This window comes from Magallana gigas, chromosome 3 (assembly GCF_963853765.1).
Source record: "Magallana gigas chromosome 3, xbMagGiga1.1, whole genome shotgun sequence".
Taxonomy (NCBI): Eukaryota; Metazoa; Mollusca; class Bivalvia; order Ostreida; family Ostreidae; genus Magallana; species Magallana gigas.
In genome coordinates this window covers 8,469,911-8,484,466 of record NC_088855.1, presented here as the reverse complement: position 1 = coordinate 8,484,466, position 14,556 = coordinate 8,469,911, and the positions used below count along the sequence as shown (strand labels likewise).

At 33.2% G+C, this 14,556-nt stretch overlaps 1 protein-coding gene across 12 annotated transcripts; it reads right to left on the bottom strand.

Moving 5' to 3' along the window:
• Positions 1 to 1,811: 1,811 nt before the first annotated feature.
• On the bottom strand, positions 1,812 to 14,347 carry LOC105344688 (uncharacterized). Of its 12 annotated transcripts, XM_066078345.1 has the most exons (16): positions 14,299 to 14,337; positions 12,804 to 12,856; positions 11,698 to 11,812; positions 11,170 to 11,371; positions 8,460 to 8,518; positions 7,796 to 7,874; positions 7,609 to 7,659; positions 7,153 to 7,513; positions 6,897 to 6,948; positions 5,728 to 5,909; positions 5,396 to 5,509; positions 5,123 to 5,288; positions 4,790 to 4,964; positions 4,196 to 4,272; positions 4,041 to 4,085; positions 1,812 to 2,930 (listed from the first exon to the last, which is right to left on the bottom strand). In XM_066078345.1, exons 3-16 carry the CDS (start codon positions 11,740 to 11,742, stop codon positions 2,760 to 2,762), a joined length of 1,779 nt encoding a protein of 592 aa, XP_065934417.1. In that variant the 5' UTR covers positions 11,743 to 11,812; positions 12,804 to 12,856; positions 14,299 to 14,337; the 3' UTR covers positions 1,812 to 2,759. The 12 variants fall into 12 exon arrangements, with proteins under 12 accessions (XP_065934417.1, XP_065934413.1, XP_065934419.1 ...); XM_066078341.1 differs by lacking the exon at positions 12,804 to 12,856 and having other exon boundaries at positions 11,698 to 11,824; positions 14,299 to 14,347; XM_066078347.1 differs by lacking the exon at positions 12,804 to 12,856 and having other exon boundaries at positions 4,796 to 4,964; positions 11,698 to 11,824; positions 14,299 to 14,347.
• Positions 14,348 to 14,556: the final 209 nt, after the last annotated feature.

Sequence of the window (14,556 nt, the reverse complement as noted above, 5' to 3'; positions counted from 1 at the left end):
AGGCGTCGGAACCGGGGGGGCTAGGGGGGCTTAGCTTAGCCCCCCCCCCCACCCTTTTTTTTGCAAAGTTATACCTAACTATTAGAAACATAGCATAATAGAGGGTTCAACCCCCCACTTTTTCTCGCAGGAAAGATTATTGTTCCTAAATTTACCTTGAAAGATTGAGAAGTTGGATTCAGAAGCATACTAGCCCCCCCCCCCCCCCCCCCCCCCCCCCCCCCACGGATTAGGAATTTCATGATTGTGGGGAAAAATTGGGAAAGTAAGTTTTTTTTCTCTTTTGGAAGTATAGGTATACTCCCCCCCCCCCCCACGGATTAGGATTTCCATGATTTTGGGAATTACTTTTCTCTCAATATATCTGAGGATTAGTCTAGCCCCCCCCCCCCCCACTTTCAATTTGCTTCCGACGCCAGTGAACTGTATCTTATGGAAAGCATTCAAAGGCAAGTGAAACTTTCGCCTTAAAAGTTAATCATCGTATCGTATCTAACGTTAGTTAGAGAAAAGAAGGGAATACAGCAAAATTAATTGCTGCGTGTGTGTGTCTGAGAGAGAGAGAGAGAGAGAGAGAGAGAGAGAGAGAGAGAGAGAGAGAGAGAGAGAGTACACTGTTCTTTACAAAATATATATTGTTATGAATTTTAAAGAATCTTTCACATAACAGTATATGGATGGTTTTTGTAAACTGTTATTCTTATAATGCTGAAAGCAAATAGGTGGATATTTTGTCCTACTATTTTACTTTTCTGCTAGTAATGTAATTTTATATCTTTTTTAGCTCGCAATTGCACGTCATAACTGGCCTGTAGGAAGAACGGACAATTAAACCTGTATCGCCTGAATAGAAAAATGCAGCATTTAATGTTCTTGGTAGATCACATTTTTATACATGTTGCAAACATTGCAAAAACTCATTACATGTATATAAAGTATGCTAAAGTCTAAATCCGTTAGGAAAACTTCCGCACATGCAGTAGTGTAAAATTATAAATGTGTAATTGAGGCGGAGATTTTATTCTTTCTCTCTCTCTCTCTCTATAAACTTACCAAATAAGTGCGTGAATTTTTGCTGAGAAGATTGATTACAAGCTTGTTGTTTTAGAACTAATCACTTCTCAGACTGTAAGTTACGGGTGTTGTATGTTATTCACTTTGAATTAAAAATGCGTTTTCTCTAGCTTTGTTTAGCTTTATTCTCATTGTATAAAAAATTAAATTTCAGATGTTATTTTTTGAAGAGATTAGAAATTTATCTAATATGCACTGCAAACGATTACATGCTATTCTTGAGATAGTTCACTCATAAATCAAATGAGCTTTTCTGATCACTTTTTGTCCGGCGTCCGTCCGTCTGTCTGTCCGTAAACTTTTTACATTTTCAACTTCTTCTCAAGAACCACTGCGCTGATTTCAACCAAACTTTGCACAAAACATTCTTAGGAAAAAAGGGGGATTCCAGTTTGTTAAAATAAAAGGCCATGCCCTTTTCAAAGGGAGATAATTAAAAATCATTGAAAATTTGTTGGTATTTTCCAAAAAAATTCTTCTAAAAAACCACTGTTGCTCAGGTGAGCGATGTAGCCTATGGGCCTACTGTCATTAATAAATTATTATTTATCTGAACATGTTGCACCTGCTCCATATACTAGTACACCTCTACAATAAAATCATATTACGGCAATGCCCTTTAAGCAAATATAACTTGATATACATCCTGGAATGAAGGACTTATTTCTCTTTTATTTTATTTCACACTCTAAAATTCAAGTGAACGAAAAGAGGGAAATAATGACGAATAAACCTGATCATTTTAACAATCACTGTATTGACATCATAGTAAAACAAAACAATTATTATAACACTGCTCATAGACCATAGACACTGTCAAACTCTGTAGAAAAGAGTTAGACTACATAACACCAATTTGTGTAATACTTCATTCTGTTGAATAAACTGTTTCTATTACATACACAATCAAAGTTAAATATGGCTTACAAATTTAAGGAGAAATACTTTCATATGCAGCATTTTCGCATGCAAACAACATTTTTTTAACAAATTATCTCAAATTGCAACAAAATACACACAAACTATAAGTATGTATAACATAAACTATATAGTAAGTATTGACTAGAATAATAAATACAGTGAAATACTTCAAGCACTGATAAATTGCACATGCATTTAATCAATGATAAGACACTCAAGTTAAGACAGTGAAAACTGATATAAGATTATGAACATCTTTTAAAGCTTTATAGGTAAAAATAAAACACCATAAAAATAAAAACATTTTAAAAATTCAGATCTATTGCAATATTCTTGAATACTTAAAAATCTTTAAGCAAACAAAAAGATTGAACTAAACCCTGGCAAAAATATAAAGACATGTAAAATTATTTAACAAAATAAAATTAGCTTGATTTGTATTTTCATTTACCGGTACAGTGACAAATAACAGTATTAATAAATTGCATATTTTACATTATGTTGGACTTCTTCCTTATAGTTAGAAGTACTTGTACATAAATATGATTTCATGATGTCATTGATGTGACATAATACATTTGAAATTTTTGACTGAACATACCTGTGTTATTATCAGTAAGTTACAGAATACTAGTATCTTTTTGTGCTCCCCAGATCAATTTTATCATGTAGAACCATCACAAAAAGAATTAAGTGATAACACAGAAGGGTGTTGTGAATAATAATATTTATGCTTCCTAGTCTCTTAAAAGTATAAGTAATATTCAACAAAATTCCTCCATTTTGTTGTCAATAGAGGTTTCGTCAAAGTTGGCATCGACCTGGTCCAGTAACCATGGCGACTCCTCTATCACCAAGGAGATGAGTCTGTCCAGGTAGAATTTCTGTCTGCTGGCCTCCTTCACAATGTCCTTCAGAGTCATCATAATCTGCTCCTGTTGTAAATTGATTAGATAGCCAATTATTCATTTGTTAATTTTGCCCAAACAAAATATTGCAAAATAATGGCTTAGCTAAAGAGGAAATTAATCTGACACACTTTATTACGATGCAAAATATTTCTTAATATATGCTTCTTTCTAGGATTAATGATTTATAATTTTACCGCAGAAAAAAGTGCCCCTTTCAAGGTTTTATATTTACTGCGGAGAAAAGTGCCCTTTTCACCATTATTTAACATGCCCTTTTCAAATCCTAGATTTAACACTAAATCATCAGTGTCCAAAATGGATTCTTCAAATATTTCAATCACTGCTTTGTAATGTCAAACATGCAGGATGATTTTTTTTCTAAAGATTTTGCTTACAAGGCAAAGCAGAAAATAATTTAAATTTAAGACCTATAAGCCTTTAAGACATTATTTGTATTTAAAAAAAGAAAGAAACAGGTAAACAATATGGGTGACTACAATGCAAGAAAGATATAAAAAAAATTATTGAAAGAAGAACTCAAAGACATCTGTTGATGAACTAAAACTAAATCAAGTAGCGTGCCAGTGGTAGAAATGTTTTATACATAAACAAATGTAAAACACTAGCTACAGTTTAAACTTTAGAGAGATCCACCAAAACTTAGCACTGGAAATAAAAACATGAAATTCTATGTAATGCTGCATTTTTTTTTTAATCTAGAAAAACAATTTTTTAAACACCCTGGTTCTATGAATTTATCATTATTAGATGAACATCAAGCAATTTTCCTGAGGGAAAGGGTATTGAGTCAATCCACAAAATCAATTGTTTGGTGTCAGAATGAAAACAAAATTAATTAAATGATGGTATTAAATAATGTCTACAAATTTTTTATCTTTAGAACAGTAAATTTTTAATAAAACTTGATGCCCACAATATGTATAAGGAAAACCAGAGTATTTCAATATACATTTTAAATACATATGGTCTTATAGATTACAACCATGTGCATTTATGGTTTCAAGAGTGTTGCAAACAAATAAAAATTGATTAAAAACTACAACTTAACTTATGCCTACACAAAATCAAACAAAAATTCTACACGATAGAAAGCTCTTAGTGAGGTGTCCTTACTCTGACAGTGGGAATACACACACACCAGTAATTCTCCTCAGCAGGCTGATCCAAACAAGACCAACAAAGGGGATTAACTCTTCTCATTGCAAAATATTATTACCAGTATATATAAAAGAATTTTTAAAAATAAAAGTTTCTGTCCTTTCGCTTACCTTGGTGGCTGATTCCATATTTAAACTCTTCATTGTAATCTTATAGTATTCTGTCTCCCCTTGTTTTATACTTCCCTCTATTTACATAAAAGAAAAGATATTTTTAAATATAAATGTACATTTAAGTACTTAACATAGCGAAAAACAGAACAATGAAAAAATGATTTTAGACAATAAGAACATGGTTCATTAAACAAAAATATATCTATGAACAGAATTTCAAATAATTTTGAATCAATACATGTATTTAGTATCACTTGATGAAACTCTACCATGTTTGACTGAAAGGTGACTAAAAAGTAGTTAACAGGCAACTGAATTCAAGTGGATTGCATAGATTATCTGTCACCTTTCCAGGCCCTTCAGTTAACATCTGTTGACTGAATGGCAAACTATTTACATGTACCGGTACACTGCATACTGAAAAGCTGTATGTGTACCGATAAGCAACAACTGGGTCTTGGGGATCTGATGTGGATCAAAGATGTGTTATAACACTTAGTGAAATATCAGGTGTTAAAATTTAAACTTAAATTTAAGATTATGATTATGGTCTGTCTGTCTATAACACCTGTTTTAAACAGTAAGACCTACCATTACCCTGTCCCCTGGACCTCGCCCTCACAGCACTTGACCTCTCCTTGGACAAGTTCCCAATCAGTGCTTTCTGGTCTGCCACATCCTCTGTCAATCTGTCTATCTCCTCTGTCAATCTGTCTATCACAGCCTGCTGCTCCTTGATCCTGGTCTGAGCTTCATCCAGCTCCATCTACAGAGAAAATGACAGACCTCAAAGCTATTTGTAACCACAGGGTCAATAAAGGAAGATAAAGGAATGGAAATGCAATACAGAAGATAGGCACTCTAACAAATAATCAAAAGTGCGTATCTTATGTACAAACTGTAGGATTAAAGTCCTATGCTTACCCTTAATGCTGCCTGTTCTTTACACTTTTGGACCTCAACTTTAGGAATGTCTTTCAACATTTGTTCAATGTTCACCTCCTGTTCTTTAAAATCCACCAAAAAATCACGAAACTTCTGCCATTTAACATCAGATGTATGTTTCTCTCTAGGGCCAACTTCTTGTGACCTATTTTTAATTTATAAAGGGTTCAACATAATTGTGTACAACATTAGAGACAAAAACTTAAATCCATATTTCAGTTTTTGGATTAGGTACACAAGATAAACTCTCACCTATAATCTGATAGTTTACATGTCACTATTTGTATAACATCACTGGATTTCATTATGTCTGCTATAGATGATGCTTTGGTGGACAAGCAACAACAACCATTTATTTCCAGTACCCTAAAATATATCATCTGATGCAATTCAGTTCCCTACCATCTTAAACAGTTTTCAGGCCATAAAAAAGGCAAAAACTATTCTGCCTTTAACCATTTATTAAACAGTTACTGATTACAAGAAAGATGGAGCTGATGATAAAAAACATTAAAATAAGAAAGGGATGACAGTTAACATGTTTATGATGATGATGATGATGACCTAGTTTGGATTACCCTCACCTGTCACTGACCCTGACACCTGCCTGTAGGTCGGGGCTCACATTACTGACCACCAACTGCCCATCCGGTCGTGGCTCTATGGTAATGCCAAAATGGCCGCCCTTTTTCTGTAGTGTGAAGCATGACACACAGGAGTTATAATTTCCTTCCAATGCTTCGAACCAGGTACAAGCTGCTGTTTTCTGCCAAATATTAAGTTATATTGTATTTGGACCAGAGAGAGAAATATTAAGATATATAAACCATAAAAATAAGATAAGCATGCATGCGTCATTTATAAATTGAACTTTTTCATACCACTAAAAAAAATGATATTCATGTACCTGTAATTAGGTGTAAAAATTCAAAACATAAAATTTTACAATTGGTGATATTCATTTAAGAAATAAACAACGTTATTTAGTGAACATGGCGTTATGAATAGCAATTGCTCTGTTGGCATATGCGCGCTAGCGCATCATGGAAAATATACCAGCAGAGCAGTTGCTATTCATAACGCCATATTCACTTTGCTCTGTTGGCATATTCCATGATGCACGCTAGCGCATCATGGAAAATATGCCAACAGAGCAGTTGCTATTCATAACGCCATGTTCACTAAATAATCGTTGTTTATTACTTATATTTGATTTTTAACAACTCGCAAATACCCTGTATTAGCCTAGACCTTGACATTTAGCTATTGCATCAAAAATAAACATTCAGACTGTAATGAATCTTTTTAATTCACATTTGTTAACAGAATCAATGATATGTTATAACACTAACTCCTTTAAAATGTTATTACATGTATAAGACATGTTTTAATTAAATACATCAATTTTATGGAGTTGGAGAAAAACACTTGATGTATCGTATATAGTGGTTTAAATCTATAACATTATGGAAAAGTATATGACGTCTCACCTTTATGACGTCATAGTGTACAGACAGAGCAATTGCCATTATAGAAAAATAATTGCAGTTCCTCCGTATGGACTTACAGTGGGAAAGAACAATGGATATGCAAATATAAAAATATATACACATTGAATATTTCTTTAAAAGTATGGTAAGTTCCAAAACTCTTATTTAAGATTTGCTACCACCTCATTACCTGGGCTAATGTTCTAAATAAGAATAGACTGAAATTTGAACATCAGAACACACTAAAGCTGAAACTGTCATACCTTTAATTTTTTCTTGTCATGAAATCCTTTTGGTAATTCTATATGTTGTCTGCTATTTAATGAAAGAAGAAACATTCTAATTTACAAACTAAATTTTACTAAATGAAAAATCATGCACTATAAAATATACCAAAGCTAACAAATATAAGAAAGTTTCAAATTTAGTGTAAGGTTTTAATAACCGTTCAGAATCTTTATTAAAAAAAATCAAATAGAGCAATCAAACTTTCCGATAATTATCATATGATAAACAAACCTGGGCTCAGATCCTTTGCTAGTTGCAGGCGCAATTTTTGGTTTCAAGGAACTTAAGACACTGGGTCCATCAGTCGGTGCAGACTGCTTCCTCTGTTTGGGTGTGGGTGAGGATGTATTGGAGGACTGCGATGAGGAAGAGGAAGAGGAATGCTGGGAAGGAATGAAGCAGACAGGTGAACTCTGTGACCTCTTGAAGGTGTGGTCGTGAGCTATCTGCTTGGCCAGTCGGAGTTTTTCCCTGTCTGTGGGGGATGAAATTCGTGTTGGGTCTTCATCATCTGCCTGCTCCAATCTCAACAGTTCGTAGATCTGTGACAAAAGTTCCTCTCGATCGGACACACAGATGTGTTCATAATTATCTATATCAGAAAAATACACATATTTTCTATTATGCATATCGAAAACAATATACTAGTATATGTATATATTCATAAGAACAAAAAGATTTACACACCTAAAAAGGATAGCTTTAGTTGAGCTAAGTCACTTCCTGTCACGTGATGTCCTGAAATCCCATAAAATACTGGTATATACATGTATAGCAGCCACGTAAAATAGAAAATATTAATCAAGATATAACAGATTTTTATATAAGCGTGATTCCACTAACTAATTTTTATGTCATACAATCATAATCTTACGTTGAAAAAGGAAAACAAATTTATTGAGCCTCTTTTGTTCCAGCCATTGAATGACATCAGAGGTGCTCCATGTCTTTAGCTACAGAAAATAAAAAATAAACAAATTATGAAAATGTTTAATTCAATTGATAAATATTTCACATATGAAAATCATTACTGGTATATAAATCACAGCAAAAACTTCTTCAACAATTGATTGACTATGCACATCTTCATAAATTTACAGATGTTGATTTCGAATAATTTACAGGTATGTTAGAGCCATTTTAACAAGACCTTAGACTTTTGGTATTTTCTTGCATCAAAACAAGATGAAAATTATGCTGGCCTCAAATGAAATACATGTATGTACAAATCAGGTAGCCAAAGCATTAGAGTCGGACAAATCTTGTTGATTTTAATGAGCCAAAACTGAATAATCAATGAAGACATAGACAAAAACTGAACAATCAATGAAGACATAGACAAAACTGAATAATCAATGAAGACATAGACAAAACTGAATAATCAATGAAGATATAGACAAAACTGAATAATCAATAGAACCATGCTGCATTTGCTGTTAAATAATACCACTACTCAAAGTCAAAGGTCTTGTTAAAATGGGGCTACCTCTTTTAAAAATAACAGCAGAAGAAAAGCAAGGAAGGTAGGACTACCTCACCTGTCGTAAAATTGACGGCTCTCTCTGCAGTGGCCGTGAGGAGGACATGGTACTTCTGCCTACAAATGACCAACATGCCATACAACAATTCATTTTCCTCCAACATTAAGGGATAATAAAAACCCATAGAATTCATTCATCTCAAAAATCAATAAAGATTCTTTTTTAAACTAATAAACAACTTCATTTCTCAAACACTGCAAAACAATTCAAAACAGGAAATCAGAAGGAAAAGAATTTTAAGAAGGAAATGTGTGTTAGTGTTAAACTGTTTGAGTAAGACAGGGAAGCATCAGTGGTAGGGACTATATTACTTTGGGAGTACCACATATTATACATATAATAGCTACTGTAAGTCTGAAATTAATATATGGTATGATGGTAACTATTTTAACTTTTAAATCTAAATGCCTCTTTACAGAAAAATTTAGTCTCTGAAATTACAGAGAGAATAAATTACATATAAGATTTCTGTACATGTATGTTTACTGTTGATTCACAGATAAATGTCTGCTGCTTGAATACATTATTATCACTTGAGTTCAGAATGTTACAGTTTACAATTATCACTATCATTCTGCACAACTTGGAGAAGCTCAAATTCAATAAATTAATTGACATTTATCATTATTCATTAAAAGGAGTAATGAATGAATTTTTAAAAAAAAAAAAAGGCCCATTTAAGGGAAGCTTTAGGACTAAACATTGACTCCCAGAATAATGATAATGAGTATGTGTCCTCATTTCGCAATAGCCACCAGTCACATCAGTGCTGAAGCAGATGACAATTATGTATAGATGACATTTACCAGGCCGCTTTAATGAAGTGATGGCCGGTTCTCTGTATCACTGCGATTATATTCATTACTTGGTCCTGTTATATATATGTGTCAATATTTTATGGTATCTTTGCAGGTAACATGTGAATCCTAACAAACATGCAAAACGACACAGTGCAGATCCAGAATATTTCATGGCAATGTTAAGTTTGTTTATAGGAAAAATAAAACACAGAAGGAAAGGAGACAATATGACACAGTTACACACAAGTAACAAATGTTCAAAAAAAGTAAAGAGACACAAACAAGTGTTGAATTCTTACCCAGATATAATTATCAAATCAATTAAAATCCACCTAAAACAAGAAAATATTTGTCAAAGAAACACATCTGTTGGAGCAATAGACACGGGATTACCACTGGGAAATTCTGACACCGTCTGTTTTATTTAACGTTATGCCTGGGGGTCAGGTTTACAGCTTGTGCTTGCTCTCTGTCGGTCGCTCTCTTAAAAACATTGGTCGTCGCATGTAAACATAACTGTCCTTGCACTTAAACATTTCCTATCTCTGTCTACATCCAATGGTGGGGAACTCAATATTTTATCCATCTAAGTTTGTGATAATTCTCGAAATATGCTTGAGCTGTGCTAATATTGATGCAGGAAAAAATTGGAGTCAGACTTATGAAAGAATGATAATTTTTATCATTAGTAATGCAAATGTAAATATTAACATCCACCTAATTAAAATATCATTGAATCCATCTACCAGGTAATTGAAAAGTTAACTTTAACGCATAATATAAAGCAAGACATTTTACACGATGTTTATTGAAAGGACAAAAATAAGAGAATATTTATCAATATCAAACAGGTATTGATACTTTTTATAAGTACATGTATTAGGCTCATGACAGGCAAGACTATGTTTTCAGCCATTTAGAACTAATTAACTGAAAATATATGTAGTTCATAATCTTGTATAAATTGAAATTTTTAGACTAGGTAAAGCCATCCTTTATAAAATGTTTGTTTAGAATTGCTGCATGGAGGTTTCTAGACCTAGGAGGGAGGGAGGGAATTTTTTTTGAACTTTTCAAACATGAAGTTAAATTAATTAAAAATTGGTAAAAAATAAAATTCTCAAAATAAAGAAAGTTCTTTATTGTTAGCTAATAAAATTTTATCAGTTGGGGATATTTCAATGAGGCGGGAAGCAATTTAAAACACTTAACAATAATTTTATTTTGGCCTAGTACATCTACTTGTTGTAAAGACTAAGGTCCTCTTTTAAGTAAATATTGACAGAATACAAATTAAACCATTAATGCAGCTATTTCTATTTTACATAATAATTGCCTTTGTTAGCTCGCTGTATAATCATTCAGTTTTGCTCCATGGGATATTCTATTGGTCAAAGTATTGATCTAGAGTCATTTACATACAACACACTTCAACTTGACTGATCCTCAGCAATGACTTTGAACACTTTACAAGGAAAATTTTGTATATTCAAAGTAAAAATGACAAACATAAACTCAAATATCTAATATACAACAAACCAATACCAATATATATCTACAATATCTACAGATCTAAATAGAGAAAGCTCCACCATGAATATATTACAGACCCAGTCCCCAATATACCGTAGCATTAGCTTTCATATCTTTCCTATTTATGTCAAAAATTACACTCCCTGTAGCTCCTCACATGATTTATATGTGAAAAGAGCAGATCTATATTTCGTGAATATCACTTTAAATGAGATTTCATATGATGGTTTTTTGTTTGTTTTCTTTTTGGTTTTGCTATATTCATTTTCCACATAGAATTCATATGAAGTACAATTGCCTGTGTAATTCCACTCTCTTTTTTATCTGTTCTAAATGTACACATCAATTTGTTAAGTCCACCAACTAAGTCTTACCTCTGTCCTGGCAGTCCATTTCTTGAGCTGTCCAGTTCCCAGAATTCAACAATTTGTGGGTGACTTCCTGCTCCCTCCTGAGCGCCTGTAGAGAGCTAGAGATCTGGTCACCCTGTTCACTGCTGACCTGCTGCAGGTGCTCCAAGTCCAACCTCAGTTTGTCCGATGATCTCTCAAGGTCATGTCTTCTCAAGGACATTTGCTAGCTCACATGAAACAATTTTGAATACTTTTGATACCAATGAAGAAATGTCCATATATGTAACTGTCGGAGCTTAAGTCGTAAGCATTACATGTTATTATCACTTTGTCCTATAAAAGAGGATGATAATTGTTGATGTTTTTGTATCAGTTCATTCAGTATGTGATAATTGATATATAAATTACAATGCCAGTATGGATATGTCAATGACATTAGATCTTAAGCTGCATGTAAATTTTCAAACGAGCACTTCATAACCTTTGTTTATAGCTCTGTTAAGATTTTAATTGCACATTTGACGTGATTATCTCCGAAGCAGGTGTTACCTTTAAGACCTTGAATGGCTCTTGTTTTGAAGTACTTTTCTCCATGTTGGGTCCTCACACATGCAGGTTCACAGAGAGTACTCTCTAATCTGTCTTCTTCTCCAGGCATTCATATCTACCCAAATATCTGTTATTAAGAAATTCCAGTAGAGCGGCACATGAAATGAACATGGGGACAAGTTCATTAAGCTGATAACCTGCTACCACTGTGTCCCCTACAAGAGTGTCTAAACTCTCCCTGTCCACATATCAGGGGGCTTTATCATGGTTTGTCCCTCACTTATCACTTACAGCGTGTACCCAGATGTCAACATCAAGATAACATTCACTTTCTAATGCTCTCAATCAACAATACATGTATGAAGTCAATGGAACAATGTACATGCAGTATGTGTACTGAATTTCTGCGATATGGCGATAAAAACTACGTCCCTAGCTTCCTCGAGCTTCTGCTGGTATATTAATACTGTCATTCAACAAATTATAGCCTTAAATTCATTCCTAGTATATTTTTATCTTTGCCTATATACAACAGTATATCAATGTATGTTAACCTCTGACAGTCACAGCTGGGGGTCAAGATGTGAACAAACTTGATTAGTACATCGAAAAAATCTGGATAATACTACAGTAGTCATATGAATTTCAGAGGACAATATATATATATATTCCAACACATCCTATTTTCTCTTCGAAATCAGTAGTGGTACTTTTTGCTTTCTTTAAAATTCTAAAAATTAATTTACAATCTTAATTTGTCTAAAAAATGCATTTTAAACCATAAGAATCCAAGCTGGTTCTTAGTCCACCACCTTCAGATCACTAAGGCAATACTTTACACAAGAGAGCTAACCGATTACAGATAATGAAAGTATATCAATGATGAAAATTTAAAATTATAATTCTGCAGTTTGTTTCTGAAGAAAGTACATCACAAAATTGAAAAACTCCATACCCCCGGCCTTCATCTCTTCCTTGGTATAAAACTGTATATTGTTTTAAGTTAGCTATAATATCGCTAATTTTTAAATTCAAGATACATTGTAATTGTTATGATTCTAACGGTAACCAAATCAAGTTTGATGAACATTACTCCATTGATATACCTTGAGATACTGCAGTCACCAGGGATTAACAGAGCAGCCATGCATGCTGAGTACTACAAGTATATAAATCAATGCCTGCCTCAAACTAGTATAAACAGAGAGCTCTGTGGTCAATACTGATATTATCCTTTGATGAAAGCCAGTCTAGAGACACACAGTATGTACTACACAATAAGAATCTGCATCAAATCATCAGTTAATTAAACTGTGAGATGATGCCCGACACACTCTGATGTTTGTTGACTATATATCTAAATGATGACAAAATATAAGGGAGAAATCATTGAGGTCAATGGTTAAATCAAAATCCGACATAAAAGACCTATAAAGAAATTGATTTTTTACGAAAGCCTCTTTTTGTAACAGGTTTTGAACAAATGACTCATTGATGTAATAGCCAATGGGTCTAATTTCCATCAATATATATCTAATTTCAAGGCCATCACTGCACTTCTAGTTATAGCAAATACATGTACTCTCTGAAATAATTTTTAGTTTTCTTCATTTCGATAACTAGCTAAATTACCGGTACTTAAAAAGATTTAATGACTATAAGTTATACTTCCCTTTCAAATTTGTAGCATATAGAGTCCAAGGGGCCCATGAAACTTTTAGAATGTTTACCTATTAGTTGAATACAGCTCTATGAAGGATCCACACATCGATGTATTTTAGTTACGATTTTACAATATTCTCTCTTTTTTTATTACAATGCAAGGAAAGGAAAGTACACATTTTGTTGGTGCATATATATTTTATCCAAAACGGAGGTACATTGGGACCAAGATTCATCAATTTCAAAATTTTATTCCCCAATTGTACGTTCATACAAGTTACTGTTAGTATATATACGTCTCTGAGAAAAATGTAAATATATTTTGAGTCCTATGAAATCCATTTTTAAGTTCCAATGTTTACGTATAATTCTAATTAGCCAGATGAGTATAAAAATTGGAATTGTTTGTTTTATTCAGTGTTCATTACTTTCTTTTTGTGAAAGGACCCATGATTACCAGACAAAAACCAGGAGATTGGAGGTCCTAACTCACTGATAGAATATCTATCATCTCCAGATTAGCAACTGATGAATATATTCATAATTACATGCTACTGATCACTTCAATCAATACTCGGTGTCTAGTTGTCTACTCTAGAAATCTCAGCGAGATTAGTCGAGACTCAAAATTTTGAGAGACTGCCGTCAAATTTTTTCAGTCTCGACCACAGGGCCTCGTCACGAAGTTTTTTAAACCTCTTTTATCTACCACCACTATACAATAAAATACACAAGAGTGTTTTATTGTATAGAGGTGTTAGATGTAAAAGGTTGAAAAAAAACTTCGCGACGAGACCCTGTGGTCTCGACAATCTCGTTGAGACACGCACGGATGAAGCATGAGTTTATCAATTAGATAATAAGATATTCAAAAAAAAAATAATTATGAGTTAACAAAAAGGAATGTTTATAAATGGCCTATAATCATCATATCATTACCTCAAATTCAGTGAATATTGAATATTGTCAACAAATTCGGATTCCTGTTGGTCACATACCACTATTTTTACCCCGTGCTCATTGACCACGCAAGTAGTTCCATTCTAAAAGTGTATGTATTATTTCAAAAATTCCTAGGGGTACTAAATTGTCGAATTTGGTTCCTTTTATGGCATGGATGGAAAGAAGAAGGTTTGAAAAAAAATACAGACAGGAAAAAATTTAGAAAAATTATCTTTACAGGCGCAATAGAAAGGG

Bases quoted from the DNA above. Each gene is read 5' to 3' on its own strand.
- LOC105344688 (XM_066078341.1), bottom strand. From the start codon at position 11,742: ATGGAGAAAAGTACTTCAAAACAAGAGCCATTCAAGGTCTTAAAG. The intron at 7,875-8,459 runs GTGAGGTAGTCC...TATTTTCTGTAG, and splicing joins AGCCGTCAATTTTACGACAG to CTAAAGACATGGAGCACCTC. The intron at 4,965-5,122 runs GTAAGCATAGGA...TTTTCTCTGTAG, and splicing joins AAGAACAGGCAGCATTAAGG to ATGGAGCTGGATGAAGCTCA.